The 18,744-nt window shown below is 36.0% G+C and overlaps 1 protein-coding gene and 1 pseudogene across 3 annotated transcripts; one reads left to right on the top strand and one right to left on the bottom strand.

Annotated features, from left to right (window-relative positions):
* Positions 1 to 142: 142 nt before the first annotated feature.
* LOC113058621 (myosin-2 heavy chain-like) lies at positions 143 to 9,237 on the bottom strand. Of its 3 annotated transcripts, none has more exons than XM_026226673.1 (13): positions 9,059 to 9,237; positions 8,500 to 8,537; positions 8,216 to 8,340; positions 7,857 to 8,051; positions 6,611 to 7,635; positions 6,388 to 6,540; positions 3,719 to 3,793; positions 3,512 to 3,628; positions 2,946 to 3,095; positions 2,531 to 2,698; positions 2,237 to 2,428; positions 1,212 to 1,403; positions 143 to 1,116 (listed from the first exon to the last, which is right to left on the bottom strand). In XM_026226673.1, the coding sequence occupies exons 4-13, from the start codon at positions 8,029 to 8,031 to the stop codon at positions 1,012 to 1,014; spliced, it is 2,352 nt and encodes a 783-aa protein (XP_026082458.1). In that variant the 5' UTR covers positions 8,032 to 8,051; positions 8,216 to 8,340; positions 8,500 to 8,537; positions 9,059 to 9,237; the 3' UTR covers positions 143 to 1,011. The 3 variants fall into 3 exon arrangements, with proteins under 3 accessions (XP_026082458.1, XP_026082456.1, XP_026082457.1); XM_026226671.1 differs by having other exon boundaries at positions 9,108 to 9,237; XM_026226672.1 differs by having other exon boundaries at positions 9,124 to 9,237.
* A 1,087-nt stretch (positions 9,238 to 10,324) lies between these two features.
* LOC113058916 (pre-mRNA-splicing factor ATP-dependent RNA helicase DHX16-like) lies at positions 10,325 to 16,859 on the top strand (annotated as a pseudogene).
* Positions 16,860 to 18,744: the final 1,885 nt, after the last annotated feature.

The raw sequence follows: 18,744 nt of genomic DNA, 5'->3' as shown, positions 1-18,744 counted from the left end.
GACCTGAAACAATTTAAAATGTCCCCGTTATTTCAAGTTTTTTTTTTTTATTACTTTAAAGGCATCTAGGAAAGTATACTGTATGTACCTATGTAAAATATGATAAGGTCATCCATAAATAAAAATCTAGCACCAGGCATAATGATCAGACAAAAAGGAAGAACCTTTAATATTTCAGACATAAAAGAAAAGCTCCAACAAAACCTTTAGAAAACCCACACAAACTTGAGGCTTCATTTTAAATGTGACTTATGAGGTATGCACCAAGTCATGGGGATTTCAGCATACTCAGATAAAATAAGCAGATTAAAACATGTTCTTTCCAGAGAGACTTGTAAATCCTTCTATTGTGCACAAGTTTTCTCTACACTGGAATTAATATAGCATATCCCAGTTTGTACCATAATCCAAAACAAATTAAACATTTATAAATAAAGAACAAATATAAGATCACATGGAAAATTACGTTGGGGAAAGACAAATCAAACAGTAACAAGAAAAGCAGCGTTCAACATATCCATACATAATGAATAAAAAAACAATTTAAACATTTAATAATAATAATGCCAGGATTGTGGTATATGAAAATAATTATTAATAAGCAAAGTGTGTGCTGAAAACCATGTGTGTGTGTGTGTGTGCAACCATGTAAATCTTGGAACCACAATCTGGAAGTGTGGGAAGTAATCAACATTTTATGTTTGAGTTCAATCTAAATTACTAAAGCAACATGTAATGGCCCAGTCATAAATTAATTTAAACAACAAAAAACATTTAATAAAATTCACTCAACTTTCTCAAAAGTTCAGTTTTGAAGAATCTGGCTGAACATGTCTTGATTTCCTTTCAGTTTTAAGAGAAATAGAGAATTACTGTTTTAAAAGAATTAACTTTATTAGAAGCTGAGTTATTGTTTTAGATTGCACAATGAAAGTAGTGCCATTAACAATATATTGAGCAGTTATCAAGTTCAGTATATATAACATTATTAAACTCACATTATGTGTTTAATCACAGTGTGTGTTTGAGGGCTATTTTGGGTCCAAGTCTGCTAGAGATGTTTTGCTGTAGCTCTGTTAACACACCGTCACGCTCCTCTAACTCCAGAAGAACTTGCTATGAAGGGCAAATAAGAAGAATATATCACGTCAGTAATTTTTGATCATGGAGAATGTTGGTAGCAACCAGCAGTTTAGAAACAGGTTATTTACCTCTATGAGTTTATCCCTCTTCTGAAGATTGTCTCTTAGTTTTCCTTCCTCAAAAGCTCTCTCTTTATTTTCTTTCTTCCAGCCTAGTTCAGCCTCCTTTTTCTCCTTGGTTTTCTCTCTCAGCTCCTTGAGTGTGTCCTTGAGTTGCTCTGATAGTGCAGTGATGGTTTGTTTGTGATTTTCTCTTTGGTCCTGAAATAACATGGAGGCATGTTGATGAAAACATCCAAACCTGATCTTGAAAACACACTGTCATGGAAATCATGCTTTAAAAAAAAAAAAAAAAAACATTTATGAAATGGTAATGATGCACTGAAATTTCAGAACCAAAAATAATCAGCCACAAATTTAGGTTTCCATTTAAATGGTTTTGGAAGGCCCAAAATCACTGCCCGAAAACAGTGATTAATTTTACTTCTCTAATGACACATTTTTACAAACTGATTTCTCTTTGCTTAAAGAATCTTCATTTTAAAGAACGGAGATCTTTTAGGCTATTTTCAGACTGCAGGCAAATCAGACCAACTCCAACATGTGGTTCGAATCAGATTAGGAAAAAGTATAATTCATATTTCATGTGTTGTTTGCTTTCAGTTGGTGAGTGAAAAAAACTTCACTAAAGTTTATTTGTAACATGCCTGCCATCCAATAATTGCAGTAAGTTTGTGCTCTCTTTTGATATGAAACAAAGTCTGAGCTTTCAAATTCTGTCAATTGTATAATGAAATTCAAACAATACATGTGGTTTTGAAGCTCTTTACTTTCTGTTTCAGTGCTTTGGTAGAAAAAAAATATTTTGGTGCATCACTAGCTACTGATATTGGCCAGAGCATTGTCTGCACACTCCACTAGGTGGCGCAATGGCTTTTCTGTTTTATAATGAAATGAAATAGTCATGAAGTACATTCATACCAGATTTTCAGGTTTTTTTAGATATTCAGCACACTAAAAATGACTGGCAATGAGTACATTTTTTTGAAAAAGCCACTATGGGAAATTAAATTTATGATTTATTCAGACTTTACCAGTATGATGCTTTCAGCATCAGTTAAGGCTGAGGAGAGGCTTGAGATCTCCTGCAGCATGGTGGCGCTGAACTCCTCTCTATCTCTTAAGCTTGCTGCCAGCAGAGCTTCTTTCTCTCGCAGCTGATTGACCAATCCAGCCTCAGCTTCGCCCCCTTCCAATCCCCGTCCAATCAGTGAGTCTGAGAGTGCCTTTGGGGAAAATGTTAATATTTGACTACTAGAAATGATACATTAACTAAATACTTTGCAAAAGAGGTCAAATCAGACAGAGCGCGATAGCGCCACGTCTACCTGCACATCTCTGCGTGAACTCTCCAGCACCTCTTTTAGCTGGGAGATATAGTCTTTGTTCTCCTTCACCAGTGCAGTCAAAGCTGAATCTCTCGAGTTCCACATTTCCCTTTCTTTCATAATTTCCTGTTGGGCTCGATCCCTCTCCGCAAGCTCTACACGTAGGTGCTATTAGAAGATACAAAACATTCATTTTTCTTCTAATTGTAGTTTGCAAGCTGAATAACTTTTTTCATAATGTAAAACATTCAAACTATTGGGAAACTAAAACCCTGTTTTCTGTATAAGAGGTATCAATGCCTCATCTACTCTCCAATGAAATGCACTCATGTGTAATAGCAGCAGTTACTAACCAAGTGACTAAGTAAACAGTATGTGTGCACCGTTGAATAAGAACACTGTTTGTTTGACTCACGTTAATAACATCCTGGTTACACTGGAGCACAGTGTTGAGTGTGATGAAGTCTCTGTCTCTCTCTCTGCCAGCGTCTCTCATGGCCTGCAGCTGTTTCTCCCGAGCTTTCTCTTTTTCGCTCACCTCAGACAGCTGGGCCTCCAGAACCACCTGATTAAAACATAAACATAAAAATTAAGTATAAGCACTGTGGAAAAAATGTGCATGTGTTTTCAGCATTATCTGGACCAAGCAAACACAAAACTGCTCTTGTACTCAGGTTATTTACCCCACACAGTAACCCAGCCACTGTCACTCTCACTGACTGGGTGTGTTAGCCAGAGCTTTAATGTAGGCTCAGTCTAATTACTACTTGTAAGGGTCAAATAACTAAAGTAAAACAGATTAAAATGACAAAAAAATCATATTTCAGTAATTGATTAAAATGTGCTTTCATTCACTTCTAAATAATGGCAAAACAATTTAAGGTTAGCCTATAGTAATTATAATTATCTAAATTTAGGAACAAAAGAGGTCTGAGGAGTGTTCATTTAAACCGCTCAGTTAGTTTATCCGTTAGACCTCACCTCACGTTCACTGCATGTATCAGTCACTGCGCTGGCCAGTTTTTTGATGAGTTTGTCAGTGTCCTGTGATTCCAGCCCCTGCTCCGCACACAGCTTCCGGATCAAAGTCACACATTCCTGAAGTGAGGAGAACACAGAGTTCACTGACACATCCGTGACCTCTGCACAATCCTGAATCTATAATGAGTTCATCAATTCAGTACTCACCTGGATTACATTCTCTCTGCTGTGCAGTGATTGGCTGAGGCTCTCTATGAGGTCATTTTTATTTTTCAGACTGGTCTATGTGGCAAAACAGATCAGATGGATATTAGTGTCACAAACAGGTATCATCCCCAGTAAAATGACTCCATGTCATCCCTGAGGGACAGTTCATGGCATTGTGATTCCTTATTAATGCATTCCAGTGTTATATAACTGCTATCAGCTCACACTAGAGAGGAACCATTCAAATGCTACCCAGCATGCACGACCAGTGCTATGAAATTTCAGCACTCTGTAAAATACTGAATTAAGGTAAATCATAAAAGAATGGATATGTACTGTGGCCACAAAAAGTAAGTTTATATAACAGCATAACAGCATATCAAGTAATTGCATTGTATAACATTAAATACCTAAATGATTGATCATAGGTCTGTTATTCCTCCTTCCCTAATAATCTATTTAAACTCTTGTTATCCAAATAGTTCTATGCAGAATTATTATATACTATTATAGTATTTTTTTTTTACATTTTGAATTAGCTTTTATTTTAATATTTTCAAGTTTCATTTTAATTTTATTACAGTTTTGGCAATTTTGTTATATTCTTTTGTCATTTTTATTTGTTGTGTTTTATATATATATATATATTTAAATATAGCTTAGATTTATGTCAGTTTTGATATTAGTTATTTTAACTCAATCAAAAATTAGAAATGTTACCTTGGCAAAAGAGAAAAACCTGGGCCCGTATTAATAAAGATTCTAAGAATCCTCTCAGAAAACTCTTAATTTATCTTAAAAACTTTTACGTAGGAGTCTTAGCTTAAAAGTGATTCGGGACCGATCTGAGAGCAACTCTGAGTAAGGAAAAGACAAAAACTTTCATCTTAGTGAGGAGACGGGGTTGACCCTGTTGCTATGTATGACACAATCTTTTGAAGACTGTGATTGGTTGGTTGTCCAAGAAGGAAAAATAAGAGTGATTTTAAGTATAGGGTCTATTCTAATTCTCACTTTGAATTTAAATTCGTAATTTATCCTATTTGACCGTTCTCTCTCACACACACACACACATTATATGTGTGTATCTAAATCCTTTTTTTAATTTACCATGCTTGTAATTTCCTATAAGGTATTTGATTGGCTTAGAATGATAAAAATTGTTCCAGTCTTTCCATTTACAGTGATTGCTGTCCTATTTAAGTGGCGGTTCGAATGTTGGTTTTAATGTATCAAATATGGAATCAAAACCAAGAAGTGCGAGAAAGCCAAACTGGACAGAGGAACAGTGTTTACTGTTAGTCCAGTTAGTGGATGAACACAAGGCCATTCTTAAAGGAGAATTTGGGCCGGGTGTCACAGCAAGGGACAAGAAGCAGACATGGGAGCGTATAGCACAAACTATTAACGGTTCATTCTCCCTGCTTGTGTGCACCTATTAGCCTGTTATATTCATAAATGCAGTTTTTTGAGCCTGCAAGGTGGGAATGTCCAGTGGAAATGAAATGAACTGCGACACAATAAGATGTTCTGAATGTGCTGTAATTGTGTGATCACTCTGCTTACAGAAGATTGTGACAGACCCAAATCATCACTATTGCATTGTTGCATTTTCCCAGTTGCCAAATATCATAATGTAGCAATTACTTTAATTTATATATTAAATTATAAATCATTATATAATCTATACCGTCTTATTAACTCACTGTCATCCATTGTCTGCAACACATTTCTTCTGCATCTTCGTCTTTCTGCCATTTTCTCCTCTGCTAAAGAAACTCTTAAGCCTCTTAAAAGTCCTCATCTGTGCTCCTAACAAGTTTGACCTTAAGACCTCTTTTAAGGGTTAAGATGCTTTTTGAATTACTTCTTTCTTTACTAGGATTTTTTCTTTAATTTTAAGAGTAAACGCCCACATTTCTAAGAATTTTCTTAGAATTTTGTCACTAGGAGCTACTTTTTGCATTAAGATTCTTTATGAATACGGGCCCTGAACTGAAATAAGTTCTTTTTTTTGGTTTTTCTCATTTTATATTTATTTCTCCTTTATTTCAATTAACAAAAAAAATTGTTTGAAAAGTTTATCTACTGTTCTTCTGACATCTAAATCCTAACAAATAAATTTTAAATTTTTTTTATTAAACATTTCAATTTAAAGGTGTGTTTGTGTTTTTCAAAATATATGCAACTTTTATTTTATTGTTTTATCATCTAATGCAATGGAATTCATAAATTAATTGTGGCTTAAATGTCTGAATACTTGTTTGGACCATTGTATGAATTCATTCCTAATGTATTGGTATATTTTGTTTTATATTTATATAAAACAAAAATCACATCAAAATGCAGCAGCTGTCAAGCCTTTAATGAAAGAAAGCCCAGGGCAAACTCCTCTGGTCTGGGAAGATTCCTGGAGGAGGTGTGTATGCATGCATGCATGTATGTATACACCTCTCTACGTGGGCAAACCCAAACACTATCTTTTTGAAAACATTCACACACCTTCTGTAATATACCCTATATAAGGCATAATTTGAAAAAAGTCAACAAAAAGATTAGGAGAGGGTGTGCCTCAGATGTGCGCTGCTAAGCTTCTAAAACACAATGCACCGTGCACACGATCGTTTGAAACAGCCATGCCATTTAACTTAATCATCAAGTCGTCTTACCACTTGTGGAGACTTCAACTGCTTGGCAGGAGCATCGGTTGTTGGTTTGTTGCTATCCCTTAGCTGTGCCTCAAGAGTTCTGATGCGAGCTTGAGCTTGAACGAGTTGTTCACGCAACTGCTTCACAGCAAGGTGCACCCTACCTTTGGACGCCTAAAAAGAGATATAAAAATGAACTTCAAGAAAAATGGTGAACCGTCTGAAGCAGTCTGATAGTCCTCACCTGTCTTTGCAAAGGCATAAAGTCGTCTTTTAGCTCAGTCAGGATGTCATTGTTCTCTTCTTCAAATTCATCATCCGTCCCATTGTTGCCCTCTCCAAAATTCAGGACCCTCACTAACCCTGCTTTCAGCCCCACCTCATCCTTCCCATTCTGCAGGTCCCCTCTTCCCAACACAGGAATGCGACTTCCAGCCGGTGACCTCACTGGCTTTCCCTCAATTCCCTTTAACTCTTTGAAAACTGTGTCTATAATGGCCGAATGCTCTTCTGGCCAATCAAATGGATCATTGCCGTCTAAAGAGTCCAGCGACTGAACAGAGGCAGTGCGGGATCGAGATCTCAAAGAATGACAGGAGCTGGACAGAGAGGCGGGGCTGGATCTCACAGACGGCACTTTCGACCAATGAAGAGGCATGCTGCAAGACTTTTCTCGAGAGAGGCCCAATGAGGTGAAAGCTTGATCGGGCAAGTGACGTGGAATTCCACAAACGGACTCATAGTCCGAGTCGGACACCCTCAAGGAGTCGCAACACTCACACATCTTGCCTTTCTGACACCGCTTCCCTGTTCTCTTGTAATACGGACATGACTCCGCTTTCTCGGACCACCATTCGTACTCGGAGAGGGCCATGTTGTCCCTCAGCATTTCTCGATATCCTTCCCCTACATAATCCTTCCGTTCCCCTTCATCCTCACTGGAACTACCATTTCTCCTGGAAGTAGATGAGTGGCGCTGATCATACATGCTTCGCACCCATCGTCTGATCTTGTCCCTTTCCTGAGAGAGTTTCTGGAGTCTCTCACTCGACAGCGCTCGGACTCTGGCAATGACGGTGTCGAACTTGAAAACTCGCTCCAAAACGGACACACACTTGCCACATAAAAACTCCCCCTGACCATCCCCACGTGGTACAGACTGCTCTAATATATGTGTCAGCACACAGAGCAGGTCAATTCCTTTCGTGGGGGTGAGCAGGCCACGAGACTTCGATAGCGAACGAGAGGAACTTAGTGATATAGTGCTGCCTAGAAATAAAAGATAAAGAACATATACATAACTATAAACAAACATGCAATATTTTTTAAATGTTCTGAATGTTTAATGCCTATACAGCACCTTAATAGCTTCAGTAATTAAAATGAATAATGCACAAATATGCATTCTTTTTTTATTCTCCATTTTACTTAAAAATGTATGCAGTAATAGCAAATGTAATGTAATTAGACAAGTTCTCTGCTGCTCATACCCCATGGGCTGCTTTGTGCCGATCTGGGCAAGCTTCCCTTGATAGAAAAGTCTGTCGGCGTCTGAGGTTGTGCCCCCTTTCTGTTCTGACCTGTATACAGCCATCGCCGCTGGTTACCTTGCAGGTCACTCCCACAAATGCGGCAGCCTTCACTTTTACCTCGAGTAGTCATCATAAAAAGGTGCAGCAGGTGCCCTATAATAATAATAATAATAATAATAATAATAATAGTACAATACAACAACAATAATAATAATTCAATAACAATGGGGGAAACCATGAATTCATGATACAGCATGATACTGGCATCTAAGGGGAAATTTAAAGATTCTAGAACAATATACATAAACTTTACACACCTGTTTAAATCTGTCAGTATAGTTCACTGTTGTCCTTTGGCTGGGGTGGATCCAGTGAATGACAGCTCACTCTCCCCACTGACAGTCTCAGTGTTTACATGGGCTGAGCAAGTCGGCCTTGAGCTCTAAACACACATACACACACACACACACACACACACACACACAAATACAAACAAAACATGCTTTATAAAACAAAATAAATCCGTTTATGGACGACTACAATTGGACACTGCGCTAACATCGTTCATCCAAAAATCGAATTTATGTAATTATTTACTCACATAATGTTGTTTCAAACCCGCCTAACTTGCTCTTTTACCTGGAACACAAAAGAAAATGTCAAACACAACGTTAGGTGACTGACAGCCACAGTCACCGTCACCATTTACTTTCTTTGCTATTTTTCCATACAATAAAAGTGAATGACTGTGGCTGTCAGTCTGTCTATAATCTCCTCCTTTGTTAAAAAAAGAAAGACATAAATCAGGAACAACATCAGGTGAATAAACGGTGACAGAATGTTCTTCTTTTTTGCGCACTATTCTTTTCAAACTGATTTATGAAAAACCAGCACGAGCGCTTTAATTCAAATAAATTATGTAAATAAGTGACGCTTTGGCAGAGAACTTTCCATAAAATGACTAATCTCAGCAGCAGCCCTCTGTTTCTCTTTCCGTGTACTCTCATTCAAACATGATTTTAAACATATATCTCAGAGATAAACTACGGCTGATAAAACCCTACGCGAAATTGACTTTTGGCTGCTGGAATGTCAGAATGAACCTGCAGAGGACAAAACATGATAAACCATACAACTATTCAACATAGCCGTCAACTGACCTGATAAGTTACAAGAGACGAAAATATCCCGTTATAATCTCAAACTTACAGATAAAATCGTTTACCGAAGCTCAGGAAGTGTCTTCACGGTCTCGAGCAAATGTTCTCGCTTGTCCAGACCATAGTGGCAGCCGCCGCGCGCCGCTCTACCTTGCTGACGTCACCATAAAATACCTGTTGCAGCACGCATCTGCGTGCACAATCATGCGCATGCGGCAATAAACCATTATATTCGCGCGCGTTCGTGTGTGTGTGCGTGTGTGTGTGTGTTTGTGTGTGTCTGTGTGTGTGTGTGTGTATATATATATATATTTTCTTTATTTTCATGACTATGAAAATTGTAGATTCACACTGAAGGCATCAAAACTATGTATTAACACATGTGGAATTATATATGGAATTATATACATGACAAAAAAAGAAACAACTGAAAATATGTCATATTAAAGGTTCTTCAAAGTAGCCACCTTTTGCTTTGATAACTGCTTTCACACTCTTGGCATTCTCTTGATAAACTTCAAGAGGTAGTCACCTGATATGGTCTTCCAACAGTTTTGAAGGAGTTCCCCGAGAGATGCTTAGCACTTGTTGGCCCTTTTGCCTTCTGTCTGCGCTCCAGCTCACCCCTAAACCATCTGGATTGGGTTCAGGTCCGGTGACTGTGGAGGCCAGGTCATCTGGCGCAGCACCCCATCACTCTCCTTCTTGCTCAAATAGCCCTTGATGCCTTCAGTGTGACTCTACAATTTTCATAGTCGTGAAAATAAAGAAAACTCTTTGAATGAGAAGGTGTGTCCAAACTTTTGGACTGTACTGTATATATATATATATATATATATATATATATATATATATATATATATATATATATATATATATATATATATATATATATATATACACAGTGTTGGGGAGTACCTTTTTACTCAAGGTCACTGAATTGAAAGGTCACAAATAATCCAAGCAACACATTAACACAGGTTCCCAAAAGACAAGTCATCTGAAATTACCTGTTGAATAGGCATGCTCTATCTCTCCATCCAAAAATGGAATCCAATTTTTTTTATTCAGCAAGGATGCATTAAATATAATAAAACAAATTTTACGTTTTAAAACATATTAAAATAGAAAAGTCATTTTAAATTTAAATATTATTTCAGAATATTACTGTATTTGTTTATTAAATAAAAGCTGCATTGGAGAGCATAAGGGACTTTGACAGAGAAATTGTGCAGTCCTAGTTCAAATTTTTTTTTTTTTTTTAATTAGGAAGTATAATGCAGAAAGAAAATCCCTTTTTGATGAATTGGAAGAACTTGGATTTAAAGTGTTTTCTGTTTCTTTTTTGTTTGGACACAGTGATAAACATAAACTGATCTCTGAGGCAGTTCTTCGGTTCTTGAATATAACACGACTGTATTTAAGGATGTAGTTCAAACTTTGACCTGTGGAGGGCAGTAATACCTTGAAGATGTTTTTAATAACTTTCTGGACTGGACATAGCCTATACCTTACACACGTTTTCAATGGAGGGACAGAAAGCTCTCGGACTAAATCTAAAATATCTTAAACTGTGTTCCCAAGGTGAACGGACGACTTACAGGTTTGGAAAAACATGAGGGTGAGTTATTAATGACATCATTTTCATTTTTCGGTGAACTAGCCCTTTAATGTTTACATCAATAAATGACCTGATGTTAATTTCTGTGTCTGAGTAAAACAGTCTCATAATTTTTTCTTGTACTCATAATTTTTATTTGAAATAAGATTGGACAACTTTAATAAAATATTAAACTCAGTTTGGTCACCCACAGTTGTAAAAGTGTTGCTTCATGCATTTGTAATGCTGTTATCTTGTGATTCACATTATATTATGGTGAAAAGCTTGGCCAATCTGTTACAGTGGGTTAGTGACCAGCTCCATGACATCCTGGGTTTGAGTGACCGATATGTGGCCCAGTACATGATCGGTCTGCCCGGGCGGTGGAACGAAAGTCATAGAAATGGAGAGAAAGAACAGAACCTACACTCTTCTTGAGGGCAGTGAGAGTGATGGGGAGATGGCCAGAGAAAGAGGAAAAGAGAAGAAAAGCAAAGATCGGGACAAAGGTGAGAAGAGAAAAAACATCTCAGACAGAAATGAGACGTAAGTCCATCATCCAGTGAAGATGACAGGAAAAAGAGGTGATTATATTATACTTTCAATCTTTTAGATGCATCAGACCCACAAATATCAGGCTCTGTATATGTAAAAACCTAGAAAACAGGTCTCAACCACTGATCTATATATATAACTAATCTATATATTCTATATATTTATATAACTATATATCTATATATATATAACTATATATCTATATATATATAACTATATCTATAACTATATGTTCTATATTATAGATCAGTGGTCTCAACACATCTGCTTGTCAGAGGAAATGTTAGCCATATGAACTAATGGCAATATCTATGGAATTTTAAGGTAATTGGCTAACCATTGTTTTTATTGTCACCATTTTATTTAACTTTAATCTAAATTTTAGTGTAAAAAATAAAATAAAAAACTTTTAGATATTATTCCGCACATGTGTTATGATTATCTTTGGTATCTCCTTTGAAGGTATCTTGAGGAAAAACAGCTCTATATTTAACAAAGCACATACAAAATAATTGAACCCGAAATGACGAGACCTGTTGTACAGAATACGTCTGTATGTCTGTTGCTCATAAACCTCATTAAGCTCTTCTTATAAGAGGCCCCTGTTTTAAAAATGTAAAGACGTGTCTTGCTTAAAGAATTTATACTGTGAAAAAATAACATTGTAAATGTAAACATATCTGGAGCCCAGTTTGAAAAGCCCTGAGCTAAACTTAAAAAAGGTACATACATATACACTAAATACAAGCTTGCGTCAGCCTGCATCTCTTTCCTGTCTCTTTCCACTGTTTATCAATAAAGGCATAAAAAGCACTACTGTGCAATAAAAAATACTTAGCTTGTCATGATGAAAAAGCCATGGTGAGCCAGAAAGATTTAATGTTCTGGAATTTGTGTATTTCCGTACAGTTTGTGGATCATGAATATTTATACTGGCATTTACTGTGTCCTCTGGTGTTTCAGGAGGAGATTGAGGTGTGCTGTGAACTTCTACAGGAGAGATGCAGGAGACTGGGCTCGAAAATATCTGAACTTCTTGTTCTGCCCATCTATGCCAGCTTGCCCTCGGACATGCAGGACAAGATCTTCAATCCACTCCGCCTCGAGCACTCAAAGTGAGTACGTCATCCAACAGGGGGCAGCATCTCTTTTCAAATCTGTGGAAGATTACTTGCCTTTACTTGTAAATGTATTCTTATCTGAGGCTTTTATACAAAATAAAATCCAAACAAACAAACTGATGCAAATTTTTATGTAAATGTTTTTTTTTTTTTTTTTTTCAAAGTTGTATTTGCTTGATCATCTTGATAAGTATGGTAAACTGTCTGAATATAGATTTCTTTAGAAAACGTGTGTGTGTGTGTGTGTGTGTGTGGTGTTTTTGGGCTTCAGTTTGTGGTGGCCACAAATATCGCAGAGACATCTCTCACAATTGACGGCATCATCTATGTGATTGATCCAGGTTTTTGGAAACTAAAGAGCTACAATGTGAGAACAATGGAGTCTCTCATTGTCAATCCCTGTTCACCAGTAACAGGAGCTTCTGTAAACTGTACAGTGGAAGTATTTTAAAAAAATAGTAATTTCGATTTACAGATGATTTAGTAATGTTACAAAAATGTATTATTATGAATCATTATTATTAATCAATTATTATAAAAAGCAACAGCAACAATAATTATTTTAATATAAGTACAAATTAATTATTATAAAATAATATAATTATTATGGTCATTATTAGTTATAGTAGCTAATTAAGAAGACTTTAGTTAATTATTTATACATTAATAAATCAAATTAATTATTATTAATAAGACCTTTTTATTTTTAAATGTTGTTCTGAATGTTGGGGAAATGTTTATAGAGATAGGGACTTATTTATTGTCATTTGAATATTGAGTTACTCATTCTTTATTTTTATTTTGTGAGGAAAAATGGTTATGCTTCATTTGTAAATATGGTTAAATATGAATTGATGTTTTGAAGCAGTGATTGATAATGTGTTTTATTATCATGCAGGCATCATCCAATCAGAGAGCAGGTCGTGCAGGAAGAGTGGCTGCTGGGAAATGTTTTAGGCTATACATCGCCTGGGCCTTTAAACATGAGACGGAGGAGACCACTGTCCCTGAGATCCAGAGAACAAACCTGGGCAATGTGGTTCTGCTGCTCAAAAGTCTTGGTAAGAATAAATGAATCTGTTTTTCTTCATGACTTCACCATGACAAATCCCAGTGCCAGTTTGATACAGAATTGTTCTGTCATTTAAATTATATGTGACCCTGGACCACAATATATGCTTTCATGTTTATCTCATTGTCTCATTGCTCCGGCTGGACAAGGCTTTACAATATGTTAAGAGGCCAATCACAATGCACCGGATAGCTGGCCAATCACAGTGAAAATCGACGTGTTTCAGAAGGCGGGGCATAGAGGATAAACAATAATGTGTGGTAAAGTGTGTGGTACAATGTGTTTATTTTTTATTTTTTTACCTTAAACCGCATAAACACATTTCATTACACCAAATTAATGTTCTTTTTAGCAGCATCATATGACCCCTTAAATTTTGAATCTTTTATAACATTATAAATGTCTTTACAATCACTTTATTTTAATGAATCTTTGCTGAATAAAAGTATTCATAGAAATTTAAATATAATCAAGAAATGTTACCCCAAACTTTTGAATAGTAGAACACATCTCTTAAAAATATCTCAGGACTACTAGGTTAAAATGACTCATAAAGTGAAATTCCCTGATAAATATTTATACATTTTAAAGTATGGCTTATGAGTTTGTAGTGTATTTTTGTTATGACAAACAATGTAAATTTTGGGGTGTGGAATTTAGAAACTGGAACTTTAATGCATGCATAAATAGACCTAACACACGTATTCACTCCCTTTAATCAAACACGATATGTATTTTAATATGTGCTTAAGATCTAACATGTTTCTCTTGATCTGTTTGTCAGGAATAAATAACCTGGTTCATTTCGACTTCATGGTTCTCTTCCTCACGAAACACTGGTGTCGTCACTGGAGCAGCTTTACGCCTTGGGTGCCCTTAACCTCCTCGTCAACTCACTAAAGTGCAAAAAAAAAAAAAAAATCAAATAACTTTATGACCCTATAATTATGCTAAATTAGAATATAAAAATTTAAGCACTCATAAACTTTGAAAAACTCGGTTGTGTTCACAACAGATTTACAAAGGAGGTTTAGGACAAAAAGCTGGGTGTCAATAAGGGTTCTGGACCCGCCAATGAACTATAAATAAATTACTCTACAGCTTTCCATTCATGAATATCCCTTATAGAAGTATATCAATATTTAGCTCTATGTTTTCTACTTGATTTTGTTCCTCTTGCACTATAGCTCAGTCCAAGAATGGCTGAACTTCCCCTGGACCCCATGCTGAGTAAAATGATTCTGGCTTCTGAACAGTGAGTCTAAACTGCAAAGAAACTATCTTTAAACCAACATTTTCAAAATTAAAGGGGTAGTTGACCCAAAAATGAAAATTTTGTCATAATTTACTCACCTTTGTGTCGTTCCAAACCTGTATGAGTTGCTTTCTTATGTCGAACCTATAAGATATTTTGAAGATTGCTGGTAATCAAACAGTTGGTGGTTGCCATTAATTTCCATAGTACTTTTTTTTCCTACTGTGGCAGTCAGTGGCAACCACAAACTGTTTGATTACCAGCAATCCTCAAAATATGTTCTTTTAGGTTCAACATAAGAAAGCAACTCATACAGGTTTGGAATGACACGAAGGTGAGTAAATGATGACAGATGATTTTTGCAATTTTTGTTATTGACTTATCAGTGATTACCCTTTACCTGGTGTTGTTACTGTGATGTTTTGAATATTGTTCATTGGTCTGTCCTTCACTTATAAGTTCTCTGAGGAGACTCTGACCATCGTGGCCATGCTGTCAGTGAACAACTCCATCTTCTGTCGGCCCAAGGACAAAGTGGTTCATGCCGACTGAATGAACTTTGTGGTACCGGGAGGAGATCACATTGTGCTGCTCAATGTATATACACAGGTTTGTTTATGCGTGCATTTAATATCTAAATATCACTCGGAGCAGCAGCAGTTAATCTGACATCTGAGGCTTTGCACACTTTTACGACCTGGCAGTTGTGCTAACAGAAATGATTTGTTATTGTCAGAATAGTCATCATGTCGTGACTTCCTTATGGTAGATGTACAGCAGTGGGATTGCTGAACAGGTTATTCGGGCCTGTGCGGACGTGTACTTTTATGTGTAGATGCTTTAGAAGGAAGTTCTTGTCTTGTACAATTATAACTTTGAAATGAATAATGTTTTTTAAGAAGGACTATTCAAACAACAGAAACATTGCATTTTGGCACTTAAAGTAAAGCATTTAGAAGACTTTTTTGGTCATTAAACTACAATAACAAAAGTGCTCAGTAATGTAAGTTATAAAGCAAGATGTATGTAGCAAAAATTCATTACAGTAATGCTTTCACTCTACCAATCCTGATTGTATTTTTTTGGGGGAAAAGATAAATGGCCTTATAGTCCCAGAGGAAGTTTTTCTTACAGTCAATTCAGCCTTTCAACTAGACTCATTATGCAAATTTTTGGCAAAAATTATTAGGATATTAAGTAAAGCTCATGTTCCATGAAGATATTTTGTAAATTTACTACAATTAAATATATCAAAACTTAATTTTTGATCAGTAATATGCATTGCTAAGAATTCATTTGGACAATTTCAAAGGCGATTTTCTCAGTATTTAGATATTTTGACCCTCAGATTCCAAATATTCAAATAGTTTTATCTTGTCCGATTATTTCAGATCCTAATAAACCATACATAAATGGAAAGCTTTCTGCTTTCAGATTATGTATAAATCTCAATTTCCAAAAATGTACACTTAAGACTGGTTTTGTGGTCCAGGGTAACATTGTTTGTGTATCAGACTTCACTGCTTGCGGTGTGTTTATTGATGCATGTGCAACACACACAGTTATTATTTTCATTAGTATTCAGTGGTGTATTTCTCTGTTAGTAGAGAGTGTGGTTCTCTATTCAGTTTGAATTGGATGATTCACAAATCAGTGATGGAGTCAGTTGTAAATGCTGAAAATTCTCTGAACGATTCACTGCCCGAGTCTGGTTTAAAACATGAACTCTCAAGCCAGTTATCTGAATCTTTCTCGTTCTCTCTTTCTCTTCATTGGTTAGAGAGTGGCTCCATATTCAGTTCAGGTCAGACTTAACCAAATAATGATTTGCAAAGCATTGCAAGTTGATGATAAACTCTGTCTGATTCAAAACACTAACTCACAAATGAGTTTTGTGAATATTTATGACTGAATCAATAAAAAGAATGAGTCATTTGTTCGTGAATTAAACTTCACTGCTCGCACTGTTTGTTGTTTACCAGAGATGAAAATGTATTCAATAGTTTCAATAGTCGTGGGAAGAGAGCGGTTCCTCCACTCAGTGGTGCTTGAAGAACTTCATCCAGTTTCGCTCCATGAAGAGAGCTTGAGATGTCCGTGATCATCTGCAGGGGTTGATAGACAGGATTGAGGTGGAACTGTGGGAAGATGATTTCCTTATATTGTGTTTGTACAGAAGCTTGCTGCTTTGCACGTAATTGCTATCTTAACTTTATGAACCTGAATTTAGCTTTATAGACTGAATTAACTTTAGACACTCTTACTTTTGGCCCTTACCAGCTAAAACATTGTAAAGTAGAATTTGTGGCACAGTTTGCATTGTCAGATATTGAGGAAAGTGCTTGTTTGTCTCATTAGGGCTTTCCCCATTGCACTTAACCCAAGGTGAACATGTTTTTAGTCCAAGTTACAAGGTTTTTTTATTTTCTAATGAGGAAAAAATGTTGAACAGAGAACAGTTGAACAAACATAGCAAAATAATCCGTCAAGAGTAAATATTCACGTGTTTGTTTTTCAGTACTTCCTGTTCTGTGAGATACTAGCGTCACTATGAATCATCAGTCTTTAACACACAATGTGATCTTTCACATCAGAGGATTTAAACAGGCAGACGTACACAATAGCTGAATGCATGCATACTTGCTGACTGTGTGTTACTAAATTTTAGCCAATGCTTTTTTTATAATTAAAGGTGTTTGGCATTGATGAATGCAGTTTGTCATTCAAATAAGAATCATTTGTGGTATGAGAAACAGTGCACAAATCCTAGCAAAAGAAATATTGCTGAATTAAATCACTCAGTTATACAGTTCAATGGTCTTAATGCAAAAAATATGACGATATTTGTGATCTGTGGTATGACCTCTGAAACGATTTAAAGAGATACGACTAGATGTGGATCAAAAGAAAAATGTTATCAAAGGTCATGCTACTGAAGGTAATTAGGACAACAGTGTTTTTATAAATACACACAGATGATGTTTTCATTGATATCTGTTAAGCTAAGCCTCAGTAATTGTCTAAATTATACGTGATGTTTAGGGAAAATAATTATCATCCTCCAAAATAGGGATATTAATATGGATAAAATGATACAGACGGAAATGTTTCAACTATTGATATATCAACATAAAAGGACAGGATTGGGGTATAAAATGCATTTATTAATCCATGTGTTATGACAAGTACACTCTTAAGTTTGTTAGAATATTAAGTGCAAAAACAAAAAAAAGAAAAACCAAATTCTTTCCCTTGAAAAGTTCAGATAGTTTAATATATAGCCAGCAGTCAATGATTGGTAGTTTCCAGTCATTTGTATTTTCCCCCTAAAGATCCCAGATAAACAGAAAGGACAGCCGAAATTAGCAATAAGTCAATGATTATCTAGCGTTGTAAAATTCTATGTCAGTTGAATTTCTTTTCCTGAAACCAGAAATGCCAATGAATGATTGGCACACTGATATGCGGTCACGCTTGATTATATTAATAGCTTTCATGAGTATGTGATCCAAAACAACACCAGATGTTGATCAAGTTTTTGAAACAAAACTAGGCCACAACTTACAGAGGTGTGCTTTGAGATTTGGGGGCAATTGCGACTTTTTCTCACAGTTCTTAATTTATATCTCACAGTTGTTTATATCTAGCAATTTTGACCTTTTTTAACTCAGAGTTGGGGGGAGAAAGTAAATTGTGTGATTAAAAAGTTTCAGTTACTATATATAGTCCATGGCGGAAAAATGGCTTTCGTACCTTGCATTAGTCAAACAATGACACTACATTTAACCACCACACCACATCCTTCTATTTTAAAATCTGTATGGAAATCTGATCTCCTGATTGCAGCCATGTGTATTTTGCATAAGGCTTTATCTGATCATAAAGTGTCAGCCATCAAATTTCTGCCTTGTTTCTCTTTCTCACTGTGAATGAGTAGTGGGAACAGTGTGTTGACAGCTTTTAGTACAAGATAATGGTACATGTGTGATGGGTATAAAGTGTTTCCTTCTTATTAGGCAGTGTGTGTGTGTGTGTGAGAGAGAGAGAGAGAGAGAGAGAGAGACAAAGAGCGAGAATAACATG

Source organism: Carassius auratus, chromosome 40 (assembly GCF_003368295.1).
Source record: "Carassius auratus strain Wakin chromosome 40, ASM336829v1, whole genome shotgun sequence".
In the NCBI taxonomy this organism is placed as follows: Eukaryota; Metazoa; Chordata; class Actinopteri; order Cypriniformes; family Cyprinidae; genus Carassius; species Carassius auratus.
This window is presented reverse-complemented; position numbering and strand designations above follow the sequence as displayed.